The sequence below is a fragment of the Taudactylus pleione genome, unplaced genomic scaffold, assembly GCF_031769625.1.
Source record: "Taudactylus pleione unplaced genomic scaffold, aTauple2 ptg000179l, whole genome shotgun sequence".
Lineage (NCBI taxonomy): Eukaryota > Metazoa > Chordata > Amphibia > Anura > Myobatrachidae > Taudactylus > Taudactylus pleione.
Genome location: NW_028284581.1, coordinates 27183821 through 27203232, shown reverse-complemented (window position 1 = coordinate 27203232; position 19412 = coordinate 27183821). Strand labels below are relative to the sequence as shown.

The following is a 19412-nucleotide window of genomic DNA, read 5'->3' as shown; positions in this document are numbered from 1 at the left end:
TAGAAACCAGTTTATTTTAGTACTTCATTATTTTTTTTTATATATATATATTTAATATGCTTGGATTTTTTCATCACTTCACAAAAAAGTTATTTTATAATTAAAAATGTATTTAGATTACTGAGAGGTTTTCAAGCCATATCTATTTAACAGCAATATTAAATAGAAAATGTTTGATTTCTGAACATGGAGATTTTATCTTATTTTTAAGATCAATAAACTGTTAATTTAATAAATGAAACATCATTTAAGAGCTTATTCTAGGAAATACTATACATATATAGAAAAGTACAGTATGCAAGCAAAAAAAGAAACTAAAACATTAGTGATATCAAATGATAATGCATGCTTATTATATAATTTTAATAAGAAGCATCTTTTCCTACTCCAAATTTATAATTACTAATTTTAAAAGCATTGCCTTCTAATTGTTTACCCATTTAAAATGTAATGATTCCTGTACATAAAATATCAACGTAAATTTGTTTTCTACACTTAAACAAAATTATGACTAAAATAAGAAAAAATATACATAAAAGATCTTATTGCCAGTTAGTGATTTAATGAAATGTTCCTTATTTTTTTAATGAATATTTTCAATTCAAATACTATGTATTCTGTCATGTTTATTTCATTTTTCTAATTTTAAAATCCAGGAACAATCGTTTCAAGTATTTAGTAAGATGAAAATAATATACAAATTTAGAACCTTTATTGAGAGAAAAGAGTGTTATTTTTTGTTTCACATCAGTTTTCTTCAATAAAACATAAAATAAAATTTCAGCTCTTCAAAATTAAAATACCAAATAATGCTGGGATATCTGCAATCAGTAACTAGATTCTTCTTCAAGTATCCAGTAAATTTCAAAATGTATTTAAAAACTAAGGAGCACTTGGTGGCCAGCAACCAAATTACAACAAATGTCATTGAGTAGCAGGAACATCGTGTTGAGGGTAGGAATGTCTGTAAATCCTATATTTGTAACAAGGCAGTGGAATGAGATTAGAACAGAGTCCACTCTCTGAAAATGGGCATAATAATTCTGTAAAGAACATACTCATTTTCTCCTAGAGGTGCAAAAAAATGTTCTTCTCTGAAAGCAAAATAAATTATTAAAATAGTTCATCCTAAAAAATAAAAACAAAAATAATAATTAATACATTCCATAACAGCATTCTAATAACACAGGTACAGTCAAAGAAAAACAGTTAAACCATATTGCTAGATAAGAAGAAATAGGATATAATCTACTAAAGGTCATTTTGTTTACACAGCAAACAAAAAATAAATCTTACTTTTTTGTGAGTTATAGGTCAGTTTCCTGATCATCATATCTATTAAAGACAAACTGACCTAAAAAATACTAGTTTTACTAACCTCCGGAAAAAAGCAGATATTCCTGAATCAACAATTTTTACTGATATATTTAGAACAAGTGAATACAGTATATAATATAAATAAATAAAAAAAAAGTAAAGTAAATAGTTCTTGGAAAACATCAACATTTTTTCATTAGCTTGAAAAATTCAATTCAAAAACAAGTTAAATGAAGAAAACTAATGCACAGTATGCACAAGCATTGAAATGAAGCACTTATTCATTTTAATGTTGTTTACACAGGTGAGCAAATAACAGCACTGAAATAAATTAAATAAGTTAAATTAATGTGATTAGCTCAATCTATGGAGGTTTCTCAATGGGCTTGTAAGGGAAAGCTCTGAAATGTGGACACCAGAATGAATGTGCCATACACAAAGAAATGCAAGATCAGCTGGAGTACATCTCACTTTTGCAGGTTGTCATAGACTGAACTTTTCCCTTTAATTTGAACATGCTTACTCTTTTTAATGAAATATATGTAGCCAGAGGCATATGGCGGGTGGCTCTGGTGGAGTACAAGCTCCAGGCACCTAAAAGTTAGAGGGTGCGCCACAGCCTGACTCTGGTACGGCACCTACCACCTGCCCATGTAGGCTTTGCCTTCCACACTCTCCACTCCCAAGTCATGCATGTGAAAATGATGTCAGACGGGGGCGGAGATTAGATGGGACCAAGTCTGGAGAGAGGAGCCACACTGACAAGGGAAAAAAGTGAATTCTGGCTGGACTTTGTTTATAGGCTGGCTACCTAAAGTATGCACTTAATAATTTATTGGGGCGGTCACTATTGGGTGCAATATAAATATAAGGGATGGGGACCTGCTACAAACAGTGAGGGGGAGGGCAGGATGGGTCCTGCTTAATCACACACAGATTCTTGTATGCCTCTGCCTGATTAACAGGCAGAGACATTTACGGGGCACTGCGGGGGTGGCTGCCGTTCCTGGAAACAGGGTGTGTCCACACTGTTTTCCAAGACTGGCCAGCCAAGAGACTGTGTGGACATACGCAGTTTTCTGGGCTTGCATGCAGATCAGGCTGAGTAAGCTGAGGCTTACTCAGCTGGCTGGCTGCCCAGCACTGTCTGCCATCGTGACCGATGGTCGCAATGGTGATCCCAGCCTGCAGCCTCTGTTTCAGTGCTGGGATCACAAATACAGTGGGGGTGTCATACACATTTGCATTATTGCCTGCAAGCAGCTTTGCAATTCAAATCCTTGCTGAATCAGGCCCTACAGTATGTCACCAATTTAGGATTTTTAAATATTTTTTATTTTCAAAATGTAACATGCCCCCACATGTTGGCCATGCCCCCAATTCAGTACAGGGAAGGGGGGGCGCCAAAACATAGCCTTGCTCAGGGCACCATGGCACCTAGCTACTCCTCTGTATGTAGCACATACATTAAAATTAATAACACATTGAAGAGGTCAGCAGGTAGGCAAAGTAATTTGCATTGTTTCACATCACTGGGGTCATGGATTTTATTTGGAATAGAGTCCTTTCTGTGTGGAATTTGTATTTTCTCCTTGTGTTTGAATGCATTTCTTCTGGGTGCTCCAGTTTCCTCCTATACTACAAACTTATACTGGCACATCAATATTTATTGACAATATTAATCTTAGTATGTGCATGTTTCTGTGTAGTAGGGAATATAGAAAGTAAGTTCCACTTGGGCAGAGACTAAAGTTAATGATGAAATGTTCATTTAGAAAAAGTTTTGCATTATAGGTAGGTACTATATATATATATATATATATATGTAATTAGTAATATATAGGAGCTAATAAATAAGGTGATTTCACCTAGTTTAAATTCATGAAATTACAAAAATCACTGCTTTATAAATAAGGATCGGACAAAGAATCTTTATTTTTCCCCAGAAATTTATAATGATATATGATTAATTTAAAAAAGATTGGAAAATTTACATTTAATAGATCCCCTCTCTGATGAATACATGACAAATTATGATATTAGAACTACATAACATGAAATTAAGAAAACTTTACCATTAATCAAAAAGGTTTAGCATATTGCAAAATAAGTTTAAAATCAATTACAAAGCATTTAAATAAGTATACTTATCATTGGTTCTCTATAACTGCAAATTAATAAGACATGATTCAGAATTTTTGTATTTATTTATATATATTTCTTATGTATTTAAAGGGACACTAACAACGATCAACTGATTTTAACTTATGTAAACACATATGTTATTCTGCCATTTTATTATTACAACTTGCAACAAATATCTAAATTACAGTATGATAGTAAGTAACAGGCAAAAAGCTACCAATGAAATATGTAAAATATTATTCTAAGTTAATTTTAATTAATCACATCAATTGCACCCTTCTTAATTTCTCAATTTAGAATATATTTATAGGTTAAAAGCAGCTTAAATGCTGATAAGGATTTAAAACAAGCTTATATTTTATGATGATTTACTATATACTTAAAATGGAAAAGGATCAGAATCTGGATTTTTTTTTTAAATAAATTCATTAATTTACCAAGCTCCCATGTTTGTCAGGATCATGTTTCCCGATGGTGTATGTGATCATTCCTACCTATATTTAATCCCCATGTTCCCTGCCCGTGTTTCCCTCTCGAACAAGCAGCCTGTACATATCAATGAGATACGTGCAGGCTCTTTGTGTGTGTGTGCGTTTGTGTGTAACTAAAAGTTAATTTAAAAAAAAAATTACGTGGCCCCAACCCAAAGCATAACCAGTCCTGGGCCCCTGAGCCATTGCTGGCTCTAAAAATATGGGGAAGAAAATGTGTAGGTTTCCCCCGTATTTTAGGAAACAGCACTGGGCTTCCAGAGCTAGTCTTGGTTTTAAAAATAGGGGAAAAAATGCATGGCACTCCCCTTATTTTAAAAACCAGCACCAGAATCTAATCTAGCAGGTGTGTAATGCCACAGCCAGGGGATCCTTTCACTGGGTCTCCCGGCCAAAGAATAAACACCCCAAGCTATTCAGCATAAGACGGGGATCTCAAGGGAGTTGGGGACCTCCCCATTAAAAGGGTCCCCCCTCTCCCAAGCACCCTAGACTTACCCTGAAGCCCAGGGCTCTTCCCTGCACCCCTGGTCGGTGGGTGCAGGGGTAATATAGTGAAAATTAGAATTATACTATTGTTTTTTACAGTAGAATTACAGGTGACAGCATGCCTACCCTTTGGCACTTGTGTAACTACAAGTGCCAGAAGGCGGCCGCACCCTTACCTCCACTGTAAAAGAAAGACAATAAACACACCATAGTCTTATGCTGACTAGCTTGGGGTGTTAATGCTTTGGCCAGGGAGACCCGGTGCTGGTTCATAAAATACAGGGGAACCCTACAAATTTTTTTCTCCTTAATACTTTTAGAACCAGGACTAGCTTAGGAGCTAAATTACCCATTTATTGAACCCCAGAAGGCAGAAACATACATGAACTACACTGATCTGTGTATGTTTCTGCTAGACATGCTGCTCATGAGGGGTCTATTTGTAAGTTCTATTATTACACCATGTTTGTTTCTATTACACCGGTAATTCTAATCATGATTTTTGGTAAATTCCTGTGCTGTATTCCTCTAGAGGGACAGTACTGCCATGTTCAGATGATGGTGTCTTCATTTCTATTTGTATTTTCGGGTGCATTTTAACTTCAAAATTGGCTGTGATCACTTCTAAAGATACAGAAAATACCACCATTTTTTTTCATAAAAAATTCCCGTGTTTGCAAAATGGCAATTTAGCCTTTGATTGCAATCTCAGACCAATACAGTTCTTAGTAAATTTACCCCTTCATCTTTTGCTGTCAAGTTCATAATTTTTTTTAGACTGCATCAATTATAATGGAATAACTGTTTTATTTTATACTCTATACAGCTATTTGTTTTAAATATATGTTTCCAATTGTTTTTTTATTATACTATATGTATATGTTAATGTACTATTTCATAGGAAGTTGAATGGGATGTAGAGAGGCTGGTGCTCAGAATTTCAGCACCAAAATCCAGATGGTAAGTAGTGGGGTTAGGGGGAGGGTTATGGGTTAGGCTTAGGTGCTAGGGGGATGGTTAGGCTTAGGCACTAGGGGCGAGGGTATAGGCACTAGGGAGGAGGTTAGGTTTAGGGTGCAGGGAAGAAGGGTTAGGGGTGGGGTTAGAGGTAGGGTCAGGATACTTACCAACAGGTGTCAGTATCCTATCCCTGTCGGGATGCCAGCATCGGGATCCTGACCACTGGGATCCAGAGCGCCAGCATCTAATACCGAACCCAGTTGAACATATACAATCATGTGTTAGAACATACAAATACATATAATAATTAGGGATGTGCAGGTTCGGATAGGTTCCAGTTTGCACGTTGAGATCGGATTTTTCCCTCCAAAAAAACGGAACTCAGAAAGAGGCAAAATGTCATCTTGCATGGACGAACATCATCATTCCTGGACAAAAGTCTAGGAATGATGATGTTCGGAATGATGATGTTCGCCCATGCAAGATGACGTTTTGCCTCTTTCTGAGTTCCGTTTTTTTGGAGGGAAAAATCCGAACTCAACGTGCAAACTCGAACCTATCCGAACCTGCACATCCCTAATAATAATGGAACTGTGGCACAGTGAGTAGCTGTTCAGAAAACAAATCGATATTGGTTTACACCTGACATATTTACAAGGGTTTCTATAGCAGTGACAGTCAACAGGTTAATAGTCTGACAACTATGGTAATTGTTGCTTCACAAAATAATGAGCTGGGTACTTAGCTAAAACACTAATACTTTGTGAGAAATAGACATATAGCACACCTTTTGTAGTTTAAGGTATTAGTGTCCCTTAATTATGTTATCCATATTTAAAACATAATAATTGAAACATGCCACATATTGTTTGCTTACCTTGAGTCAGCTCCTCATACCCTAGTTGTGTTGTATTCAGTTTCATGTTTGTTTAGAGACCCAATGAGGCAGAACCTGGAATGTTATTGCTATTTCATTCAATGTGTTTGTATAAAACAGATTACATTCAGATATGGTTTCATTTAACAAGTCACACAATACAATAAACACACTGGCATGCAAAACACACTAAAAGAAGAGAGAGCTTTTAAGAGATATAAGTGATTTTAATGTGCAAAGAAAGTATGTAGTGCATGTAACCAAACACATAAGCACAAATATGCATGCACTGCAAACACAGATAAACATACAAATAGTGCTATAACATCCAATGGTTCATGGAGGGGTTATTCCCTAAAAATGTCTTCATAACTCTAATTTACAATCATTCAGTGTGCAATACATTCTAAAAAAGATATTTGCAGTAAAAATTCTATTATATTTTTTAACTGATTCATAAAACAGAACCACGTGTCATGTCTAGCAATATTTAATAAACAATACCTATTATCTGAGCTACTTCTGAAAAATTCTCAAATGCTAGTATGATATTACATGCATTTAGGAATATGGCAAGCTTTGAGATATTAAAAAGTGCAATTTATCTATTAAAAAATGAATCATTCTCCAAAAGTAAAGTCAATAAAAGTATAATGATCTATAAAAGTTTTGTCTATAAGTAACTATTTTAATTTATAAACAAATGAAGATTTAAGAATAACTTTTTGTCCAGAATTTTTTTAAATGAGAAAGGAATACTTTATTTTCTTATGATAAATGGCTGTGTGCTCATTCTACTGTAAGTTGATTTTTTCATGTGTTTGTTTTTCTGCTCAGAGTATAAAAATTAAATAAATAAAAGGTTAATAAGGTAATGAAAAGGAAATGGTTAAACAAAATATGAAAGTAAGTAAATTTTGAAGATAAAAGCATGTCCTTAGGTAATAGTCTTCATCAAAAATTTATTGATACTGACCGCTGGACAGCTTTTTCATGTCTGGACAGCCTGTTGCTTGTGGTAGGGACTTCCTCAATTTCATCAATATCACATGCGTCTGCAGCATCCTGTGAATAACTATGCTTCATTACAAGGATGTTTCTTCTGTTCATAGGCTGTAAATTGGTTTTAACAGGCTGGTTTGGTGTGTCTGTTAGTATGGTAGCTTCCCTTGTACTAAGGTTACTACGGCTGCCCTTAGTGCTAGACAGTAGTGATCCACAGTGATGGTCATGAATGCATTTTGAAGATGATCTCCGTAACTTATGGTAATTTTCAAAATCATCTGCAACATCAGCAATGTCAGCAGCAGCTCCTGTACCTCTAAGAGTGCATAATTCATAATGAGGAGGTTCAAAGACCTCCTGGAATACTGTTTGGTCAAAGTCTGCTTTCCTTTGGACAAACTTTTTACGAGGTTGCTTAATCTGTACGATTACAGATATAATAATGAGGATGATAACAATGCAAGAGGAAACACCAATAACTGTACCACTGGTATTTGTAAGCTGGTCCAAAAGGCTTGATTTTCTTTTTTCTGCAGGTTAAGAAAATTTAGTGAATAGTATTAGCTGATGTGATTTAAGAAAAACATTTTCATTCTAATTGGTTAACACTGTATTTATATTTAATATATTGTAATTAATAATATTTTCTGAAAGACAATAAAGTATACCCTATTGATCTAAAAAAAATAATATATAGTTTTACATTTCAAATTTTTCTTGAAGAAAATGTACTAAATTCAATTAAAAATTACAAATATGAAAACAAAATTGAATGACAAATTGTAATGCAGTAGATTTTATTTTTTGATCCTATATAGTACATAATGAGAGAACCAGTGGGAAATCTGGAGGCAGGGGACCATATGTGTTCTAATGACAAGGATAGGGCTAGGAAGAGACAATTAGTGATGAGGGTACTGCCTTTGACTGTTTACAGCAGGTGTGTGGAACCTTTTTTTTGCTGAGGGCCATATTGATATATATATAACATTATTTGTGGACCTGGAGCAGGCCATGCCCACTCCACGTGATGTCACATGGGGGTAGGGCCACAATCACTGGAGCTGTAAGGGCAGCAATGTGACTGTCTGAAGTGTTCCAAGTGCGCTCCAGGTGGCACTGCAGCATATATTCGGGCTGCAGGGTGCCATTCTAGGCCCCCAGGCAGGAGGTTCCCCATCCCTGGTTTACAGTCTAACAGGGAGGAGAGTTACCAGGAGGGTGAAATGTGAGAAAGGGTAGATGGGTGGTCAAAGGTGCTGAAAATATCACTATACTAGCCAAATCTCTGATAGAGCAACAGAGTGAGTTCCACAGTAAAGGGGCAATGCAGGCAAAATCTTGTATGCCAGAGTAAGAGGACATGATCAGAGTGGAACTTGCAGATGTCATTGGAGGTGTGGAGAAGACGGGTGGGAGTTTGGGCAGAATTTATGTCACAAATATAGGTTAGAGGGAGTAATTCAGTGCAGTGGTGTATTTATAATGGGTGCAGGGTGGCGTAACTATAATAAGTTAAGGGGGACCCACACTGCACACTCTGCACTCTTTTAGTATATTTACCTCTCTGGAGTCTTGCGTTGGCACTGTGCAAATCCCCAAGAAAATGCCACAGCCACCATTTTCCCAGAGATTTGTGCATGCATAGTACAGGGAACACAAAAAAGGTAAGTGTTGTCCTACATGCAGTGCACCTATTGTAAGTAATTAAATAAAAGTTTACTTTTATTCTTATTTATATTAAAAATTAAAATAAATGCGAACCCAGCAAAATAATTAAAAACAATTTCAAAAGAATATATACTGTAGATCAGTGGTTCTCGAACTCGGTCCTCAGGACCCCACACATGACACGTTTTCCAGGTCACCCAGCAGGAGTACAGGTGTATTCATTACTCACTGACACATTTTAAAAGATCCACAGGTGGAGCTAATTATTTCACTTGTGATTCTGTGAGGAGACATTAAAAACATGCACTCTTTGGGGTCCTGAGGACTGAGTTTAGAACCTGTGCTGTAGATAAAAGTACAAAGTAAAGCTGGCCACACATCTAAAGATTATCTGTCCAACCAGCCAACTAGTTCACTGGTTGGAATGAAAATCTGGTAAGGTATGAAAGCAAATGACAATCAGCAATTTGCTCCCAAATGCTAGAAAATGGACCAAAACTGTTGAACAAATAGTTTAGATCAAACATTTAATAAACTTGGCTAAACAAACATTTTCATCTGTTTTCTGTCATTTAGGAGCAAATTGATGATCATCATTTACTCCCATATGTTACCAGATTTTCATGCCAACCAATCAACAAGTTGGCTGGTTGGATGTAAGTTGGTCTAGTGTGTGGCCAGCTTAAGTGTAAAAAGTCAGAAGAAGGGAACATAAAACTCCCTTAGTCTCTAAATAATTTTTCAATATATAGTATCTAGCAAGTAACACTCTAAATATATGAATCCACCCCTGATTGAGGGCTTTTTCTTTTCACAGCAGGGTACCGGTGTATGTGTATCTATTATATTGATTATACTGCAAACATCACACTTTAATGCACTGCAATACTACAGGTATAGAGCTTATAATAGTAGGAATAATGAGAAGTTTACTGCTATTGAACATCAAAAGTATGTTAACACAGCATATAGGCCCTGATTCAGAGCTGGACGCTCTGACCAGAGCGCTCGCTCTGAATCAGGGCCCTCCTCCATTAAAATGGAGCGTCCTCTTGGACGCTCATATAGCTGTGGGTCACCACCCACAGCATATACGAGCGTGCAAAAAGATGGTCGCGATGGTCTTGACCATCGCGACCACCGGACTTGCGAGGGAAACCCTGCCGTCGGGTTTCCCAGCCGCAAGGCAAGGAGTGATTTTGGCTCTATCAGAGCCAAAATCACTCCCACTGACATCACTAGTGATGTCAGTGGGGCCGGCTTCAGACGGTAGGCGTTCCCATGGGAACGCCTCTGTCTGGCAGGCACGCCCCGGCACGCCCACCAAAGGGGGCGTGCTGTCAATCAACATCGACAGCATGCCCCCTTTGGTGCAAGACCCCAAGCGATGGAAAGCCCGTCGCTCGCCGGGTCTCACGCATGCGCACGACGGAGCTCCCTCCGTCGTGCGCATGCGCAGTGGGGAACGTCGACCCACTTGCGAGTGTACTGCCGCTCGCGAGTGGGTCTGAATGACCCCCATACTACCTTAAGCTTACTAATATATAAACATTTTTCTTAAGAAAAAAAGTTTAAAGTTTAAATTGCATCCAACTTTTATTATTTGTATATGCAATATAAGTAATAAATACTGCAAAGAAAGAAATATACAGTAAATGTTATACTGATGATGTATTTTTTTGTGGAGAAGACATACTGAGTGGGGCCAGTCACAAATAAATAAAATATTTAAAATAGGCTTCTATACACAAAATGTAAACTTTATATTCTATTAATTCTTATCTACTTTTCTTTGGAAGCACAAATTAAAGTGCTTCCAAGTTAACTTTTCCTTTAAAAATATAGTAAAACAACTGTAAGGCATGATGTCAAAAATAGGACTGTGTATTAGATAAGGACATGGCTAAAGATTGCGCACAACCAAGTCTGCGTATTAAAACATTTAATAAAAAGTACTATGCGGCACGCTGTGAAGGGAGGCAATCCACCTCCTCCATGGCTAACCCAGGCCCCACAGTCAAGCCTGGGTATATTTAGTTCTTGCACACCCCCTTGATTGCTTATGTTCATAGACAGCATAAAGAGCTTTACCCAAAAGGGCTTTGACAACTATAAAACAAATCTTTGTATATGTATGTATTTATTTAGAAAGGCTAATGAAAGCAATATAGAAAAAGTATATGGTCAGCCATAATTTGTGCCCTCTTTAGCCCTAGTTGTTTGATATATGTCTAGCAACTTTTCATTGTTATATACTAATATATATATAACCATACGGTTTCAAATGTCCCATTAAGGGTTCTTAGACATGATCTGAAATTTCACAAAACCTATTGAATTTCTGACACTCAAACTTCAAAAAGCATTGAAATTATGATCATTAAGGCTGACGCCTTAATGGACGTGTTACTTGCGTATTACAGATATGGTATGCCATCACACCTTGTGGTTAACTGCAGGTTCACAGAGTAAGATTGCTGCCACTCACAAAATGGTAGAGCTGCTAATTCACATAATTGTGTGCTCATTGGAATACACACATGCAGTCTATGCAACTGAGGTCTGAGCAGTTATGTGGCACACACAACTCATTCAGTGCCCACAATCTTCGCATTCAGTCACCACAATAATCCCACTGGGTTCCAACATCCTTTTCACTCAATACATCCATTTCATTCATTATACACATTCAGCTCCCTAATTTCTAAAACTATCATACTCTGTCTATGCATGTACACTATCTTCGCCTCCATGCTTTTATAACTTCAGCTGTGTGTTCTACCAACCATGCTAGTCTGCATGCCCTCATTCACACCAATATGTCTTTCCCCATGTGCACCATCCAGTTTTCCTGCATCCATGCCACTGTTTCCTTCCATCTGCACCACTGCCTTGCCCCCAGCCACGTCACTCTATCTTCCCTTCATTTCTGCCACTCTTTATTCCTCCATCTGCACCACTCTGTCCACCCAACAGTGCCACTCTGTCATTCCCCTCCCACCCACACCACTCTGTCTTCTCACCCATCCGCACATATCTGTCTTCCACAATCCCTACTGTTGTGTGTTCTCACATTGTGCTAGTCTGTATTCCTCATCCACGCCAATCTGTCTTTATTCATCTGCGCTTCTCTGTCTTCCTGCATCCACGCCACTCTGTTCATATCGCTCTGTTCCCACAAACCATGCCACTCTGTCTCCCCCCTTGGGGACCAATGTTTTCCACCAATCTGCATCACTTTGGCTCGCCCCCATCTGTACTGCTTAATCTTCCCCTGCCCCATCCGCACAGCTCTGTCTTCTCTCCCATCCACCATACTCTTATCCCATCTGCGCAGCTTTATATTTTGTTCAGACCTAAGTTGCATAAACTGCATGTGTGTATTCCAATGAGCACATAATTCTGTGAATTAGCAGCTCCACCATTTAGTGAGAGACAGCAATCTCACTCTGTGAGAGTGCTGAATCTGCAGTTAACCACATGGTGTCATGGCATACCATATCTGTATTATGCAAGGAACACGGCCATTAAGGAATTTCATTGCTCTTTTTAAATTTATTAACTATCAGGGTTTGGAGGAGCGGACCAGGCCACCTGCAGGGGAGAAAGGCAACAAAATGGTACATTAGTGAAGGTGGAGGAAGGCCAGCACACAGGAGATGTTTTGGCAATGCACAAGGAGAGATGGCTATGGGGGTGCACTGTAGGAGTGCGGGGCAGCAGCAGCAGTGGGGTGCAGACCAGTGGCAGCAGTGAAGGAGTGCACAGGGGCATCAGTGGGTGACAGATGTGCTCACTGGCACTCGGCATGCATCTCAGAAAATAAGCCACAGATGCATGGATGAATCAGTGAGATCCATCTATGCATCTTTTTGTTAAAATTTTAATTTGTGTAAAATAAAAATTTTATAAAAGGGAAATGCCCCCCCTCCCTCAAACAGAACCAGCACCGGGCTTTTCACTGCCGGTCCTGGTTATGAAAATACAGAGGACAAACAATGTAGGGGTCCCCCATATTATACTCTACCAGTACCAGGCAAATCAGAACCAGTCCTGCTTGCCAAAATACGGGGGACAAATATTTATTGCAACCAGCACTGGGCTCTGAGCCAGTCCCAGAAATACAGGGGAAAAAAATGAGTGGGTGTCCCTGTATTTTCCAGAACCAGCACTGGACTTTTTCTAGCGGGGTGCTGATGCCACAGCCAGGGGAGCCCTTTCATCGGGCCCCCCAGGTGAAGCATCAACCATGACCGCTAGTCAGCCCAGACTGGGGATCCCTTGGGAGCTGGGGAACCCCAAAATAAAGAGGTTACCCTTTCCAGGGCACTCCAGGCCTAAGCTGACAGCCCGGGGCTATCCCCGGCACCTCTGGGGCAGTGGGTGCTGGGTTGATAGTGTAATATGGTGTAAAAAAATAGGAAGTATAATATTGTCTTTTGCAGTAGAACTACAGGTTTCAGCAAGCCTCCCCCGCATGCTAGTACTTGTAGAACAACAAGTGCAAGCAAGCGGGGCATTAATGGCCCGGTGGTACCTAGAGTACCCCTGTAAAATAAATATGAAAAAAAACAGAGACTGTATGTTTTATTATTTTATTGTACTGCACCTTCACATGGGGGGCCGCAGCCTTTAAGCTCTTTTTCATGGATGCCGCCTTCCCCAGGACTTCCACTGTGACTTCACCTGGAGGGTACCAACCATCTAGGACTTCCCCTCTTCGGCAGATCTTCACTGCTGCATCTTTAAATTTAAAAAATGGTGCTGAGGCACCATTTTTTAAATTGGCACATGCGGTTCTCACCAATGAAGTCAATGGTGAGAACCGCTCATTGTCTGAGAGGTGGAAGGCTCACCTCTCTCAGCCAATGAGTGCTCAGCAGCGGGGTTTCCATAGTGAAATCCTGCCTCTAAGCTCTCATTCGGGATGTACATGGGTTGTGCATCACATTTTTTTGTTTTGCCAAGCCCGGGGATTGCCTACTTTGGACCAAAGAGGACAGATCCATGCATAGGAGAAGGTGAGTATATTTTTTTTTAGGTACCCTATGGATAATCTACTGGAGAAGGTGACCGATGGCTATAGAGATACATAGGTGAGTATGTGTACATGTGTGTGTGAATGTGTGTGTGCATGTTAGTTTAATAAACTTTTATTTTGTATGGTGTGTGTCCTGTGTTTATTTTAATATTTATTTTGCTGTGGTTCTCCAAGTACCAGCATGTGGGGCAAGCTTGTTGGGATGTGTAGACCCACAGCTAAAGATAATAATATCAATTCTATTTTTTACACAACATTTACACTTTCAACATGGCACCCACTGCCCCAGGGGTGCCAGGGATAGCCCTGGGCTATCAGCCAAGGCCTGGGGTGCCCTGAAGAGGGGGACAATTTTTTTAGGGGGGGGTCCCCATCTCCCCCAGGGATCCCCTGCCTTGCCTGACTAGTGGTCAGGGTTGATGTTTCGGCTGGGGGGCCCGTTGAAAGGGCTCCCCTGGCTGTGGCCTCAGCCCCCACTAGAAAAAGGCCAGTGCTGGTTCTGGAAAAGACAGGGGAACCCTAATCATTTATTTCCCCTGTATTTCCAGAACCAAGACCAGCTCAGAGCCCAGTGCTGGTTGTGCTGAATACAGGGTATCCCTATATTGTTTGTCTGTCAAATTTTGGCAACCAGGACTGGTTCTGAATAGCCTGGTGCTGGTTGTGATTAACACTGGGTACCCCTACATCGTATGTCCTCTGTTTTTTTGCACAACCAGCTCCGGGTGTTTAGTAGTGACCCAGTTGCTCCCTACAAACCTGCTCTTACCGCTGAGACCGGCTACCTCCCTGGGTCCTACTGCCCACCACTTGTCCCACCTAGGCCGCTAATGGCTACACCACCACCACTGCTGCCTGTTTTCTCCCCCAGGTATCAGCTGCTGCTAACGTCTGCTACCTCTCCCCGGGTCCCGGCTACAGCAAGCGCCGGCTTCCTTACCCCCAGTCCTGTCCCCTGCTACCACCCGCAGAAGACTGCCATCTTGGTGTACCCAAGTGAAGCCACAGTGAGTACACCTGCTGAAGGCACCTACTGTGGCTGTGCAAGGAATTGAATCTTCCTATCTCTATAATTGCGCAATTGTGAGGTAATAGTTTAAAAACGGTAACTTTCTCAATTACCTGAACCCCAAAAGGCTCTACCCTGGAAAAACAGCTACCTAATAAAACAAACCCCAAGTCTAAATTTGCCCCTACCCTGAGTTATGCCTTCCCAAAAATCCCCCATAGAGAACAGCAGAAAAGTGGTCCTATCTGAGAGTGTCAGAAAAAAGTGACAGTTGGAAGTTTAGATTACTCCCAAATCCTCATTTTTTTGCCCTGAAATTTGGCATACAGCACCGAGCGACAGTTCCACCCGCCCATGCCAAATTTCAGCTGAGTACCTCAAATAGCTTTTGAGGTGTAGCCCCTTAAACAACATGCCCCCCCTCCAGAATTATCTGTGGAGATTTCAGTTATTTTCAATTCAGCCTTAATATAAGGGCACAACTGTGCCCTTATAATATATATTTATATGAGGCAGTTAACCATTTTATTTACATTTTATTTGGAACACATTATATCTAAATAATAAAATTGACTGCTGATAAAAAATATGTCATGTTAGTGGTTAATAACAGTTGGTCTGAAATCTGACCATTCCCATTAGAGTCATTGATGTTACTTCCAGAAAGTTCAGGCATAATACACATCTACAAACTATTCTGTTGTATCCCATACTTACTCATCACATACCACATTCTGATAAAAACATAGACCCTTCTAATAATCAACTAATATTAACATCACAACAATGTCCACAACTAAAACTGTATAACAGCATAGAAGAAAGGAAGAAGGCACATAGGAATGCACACACCATATATAAAAAAGAAAAAGGTGAGAAAGTCTCAAAACATACAATAGTGAAGATGAAAAGGAAAATAGTAATGCTAAGGTTAATCTATATAAAAAAAATTTGACTACTGATAAAAAAATTATGTTACCATGTTGGGTCAACACGAGTGCACGGCAGACCTAATATGCACAGCAAGCGCTCGCCGCCATTGCTGCATACTTGCCTAGTATCATAGAATTTTTGGGAGACTGCTGTGAAGACTGGCAACTCTCACAAATCTCATTCTCAGTTGTAGTGAGCAAATCAAGTAGTGTTATGATTCATAGCAAATTGCATAATCGTGGTCCCACACCCTGCAATGTAATGCCAAAAATCAAAGCAAAATGTTGCGATGTTGCCCCCACCTCAGTCAACTAAACCTTCCTCTCATCGGCCCTACTAGGGAGGGTATTGTCAAGTATGCATCAACTGTCAAGCTTAAAGTAAAAATGTCAAAGTCTAATGCACAGTGAAAAATGCAAATCACTCAAAATCATTACCCTTCTCTTGGCCTCCACCATCCACAAACATATACACCCTTTACTTTACTCTGTAAGGTAGAGTCTTCATCCTCCCCAACTAACTTTAAATTACAATCCCCATCCTCACTGCTGTGGTGTAATCACACACCGGACACCAATGATATACGAGTGTGGTTCTATAAGTAAGGTAACAAGGTCTCCCACATGTGTAATGTTCTCTATTTCATTCTAATTTCCTGCCAGAGCAGGTAGACCACTGCTTCCCCTCATGGCCATTAGACTGTGCCTCATATCAGTAACACTGTCCCAACATCAGTTGCAAGATGGTGGGACTGGCACATACATGGTCAAACATTGAGGTGCATACAGATGTGTCCACATACATCTATCCTCCGTGTGCTACAAGTCGCGCTACACATAACGTGGGTGCGTCTTTTTGTTCGACTTTTTAACCTTTGTCTTAATCGCACAGCAATACAAATAGGTAGCACAAGCAGCTTTTGTTGATTGATCTATGTTCTGTGAGCGACTATGGCTGTATCTGTATGCAAAATGCTACGGTACAGTGCCAGTGGCTGTAACACTGTAACATAGCATTTTACATGCAGATACACCCACAGTTGCACACAGAACATAGGCATACTGCATATCATTTGCTGTGCGATTAAGATGCATTTGAAGGTTAAAAAGTCACACAAAAAAAACACTCAGCGCTAGTCACGGCATGGTGCAACTAGAAGGACTGTTCAAAGCGCAAGCAGGCTAGATGTATGAAACCCATCTGTAGTTTGATTAGATTTCTGCATCAATATGACACATCAGCAGCTGAAATTCATTGTCAACTTGTCGGGCAATTGTTCAAAAATGACCTGGGTTGCTGCAAATAGGTGTCATATTGCTGCATGATTAATCCAGGCCACACTCAGCAACTGCACATATCAGTTGTTACAGCACTACCATTGGAAGTTTATGAACCATCCTTCCTACAGCAATGACCTGGTTGTAGGAAGTGATTTCCAGAGGCATCTGGGTGAAAGGTGATTCACAACCGATCCTAAAGTTCAGCAAGCCGTCATGTCCTGGCTTAAGGCACTTGACACTGATTTCTTCTATGCCGAGATAGATGCCTTGGTGTACCATTGCTTAGACAAGTATTTGGACTATGTGGAAAAATAATCTGTAACAAGGCCATATTATTATACGTACAGTATATATATATACAAGTTGAATAAATGTACGCAATGAGAGTCTTGTTACCTTATTTATTGAACCACCCTTGTACTTTCACACGTTAGGGTTTTCCTGACCTACATAAACTGACCAGCAGTCACCCATTTCCTGGCCAGCATGTAACTGATGGAGGTAGGGTGAGCATCCTGGGGAATGGGTTGTGACAAAACATCGGGAAAACGTTTTTACCAACTACATGGCAAATTCTGTACACGGAGTGGCACCCAAAATTTTTCCTGTACTTATGGTGTTGGGCAGACCCTGACCTTAACTCCGACAACATATTGCAAACCCCAGCAGTCAAATCACTTGATTTTACAGCCAAATTGAATCATTATCTTTTAAGATTTCTTAAAGAATATTTTGACTATGCTATAGAGAGTACAGGAAGACATAATTATTATTTTTTTTTATGTACAGCCATGGCCAAAAGTTTTGAGAATGACACAAGTATTGGTTATAACAAAGTTTGCTGCTTCAGTGTTTTTAGACCCTTTTTGTCAGATGTTACTATGGTATACTGAAGTAAAATTACAAGCATTTCATAAGTGTCAAAGGCTTTTATTGACAATTACATTAAGTTTATGCAAAGAGTCAATATTTGCAGTGTTGACCCTTCTTTTTTAAGACCTCTGCAATTCGCCCTGGCATGCTGTCAATCAAATTCTGAATCAAATCAAATCAGTAATAACTCCTTTATTTGGCTTTTTTGCTGGAGAAAAGATTACCACAGAGAAATCACTGAACTTGAGATGGATACAATACAGATGTGTCATCCTACATCTATCCTCAATACTTCATGCAGCGTGACACGCCTGGCGTGGGTGAGCCGCCAGGTCCTGTGCAACCGTGCTAGCATCACAAGCTCTGTCCCTGTAAGAGATTTTTGACACATTCAAGTAATATTTCCTAAATTTGCAATGCAACTTTAGGCAAAAGAATATCACACTTCAACTGCATTTTAAATGTGGATTGTAGTAAATATGATTTGAGAAGGGTGTATCCAAACACTAATCTCACAGTTACTTGCTCTTTTTTTGTTACTCATAACTCAGAATCAGACCCTACTGTATGTATCACTGTGATATGAAGCAATAAAGAATGACTCGTAACTCAGGGTAATAGACCCCACAGTTGGTTATAACAGAAGATAAGTTCTGTATGGAACTAGATTTATAGATTTATGTAGAATTATGTTCTTCATGAATATGTATAATGATGACACCATAGATTCACATTTAAGTAGCAATTAATATTTATTTGTGCTGTAATTTAATGTTTCTTCTATAATCAAGTCATATGCTATATATTACCTTTGCAGTGGTTTTCATCCCAAGGGTATACACAGTTCTGAACTCCATTGCAAACCAATGTGTTGTTAATGCACATATTACTATGACAAAAAAATGAATTTGCTTCACATGGAGCTAAAATGAAAAAGAGAGAAACATTAAAATTACTAACAGAAAATAATTATTTGTAATAGTTTTTTTCAACTATATTTAAATAAAATACAGAAGGCCATTTACAAACTGCAAAACTTACAGACCCACAAAGCTTCTATAAATGGGCAAGCCCACTACTTGCCTGCCTAGTGAAATTCAAAGTATGACACACAAAGAGTACAACATTATTTCAAAGTACAACCTACTAATACCGCAGGTCAATCTCCTTTATTCATAAACTCTTTTCATCCAGTTTGTGTGATTGTAGCCTTTTATGGTGCATTTGACGATATACTGAACACTTGATTGTCAGAGATGTGCAGGTACGGATTTCTGAAATCCGAACACACCTGAATTTAGGGGTTCCGATTAGATTCACC

At 39.2% G+C, this 19412-nt stretch overlaps 1 protein-coding gene across 2 annotated transcripts in view; it reads right to left on the bottom strand.

The window, feature by feature from the left end:
- Positions 1–719: 719 nt before the first annotated feature.
- NETO1 (neuropilin and tolloid like 1) overlaps positions 720–19412 on the bottom strand; it is a 180478-nt gene continuing 161785 nt past the window's right edge. Inside the window, exons 8-11 of one of the 2 annotated variants that reach the window (XM_088475985.1) lie at positions 18901–19014; positions 7256–7814; positions 6280–6354; positions 1041–1128 (exon numbers count right to left, since the gene is read on the bottom strand). In XM_088475985.1, the coding sequence (XP_088332111.1) occupies positions 6294–6354; positions 7256–7814; positions 18901–19014 (734 nt within the window). In that variant the 3' untranslated portion in view covers positions 1041–1128; positions 6280–6293. Of the gene's footprint in view, positions 1129–6279; positions 6355–7255; positions 7815–18900; positions 19015–19412 lie in introns of both variants that reach the window. The other variant, XM_088475984.1, reaches the window with a different exon arrangement.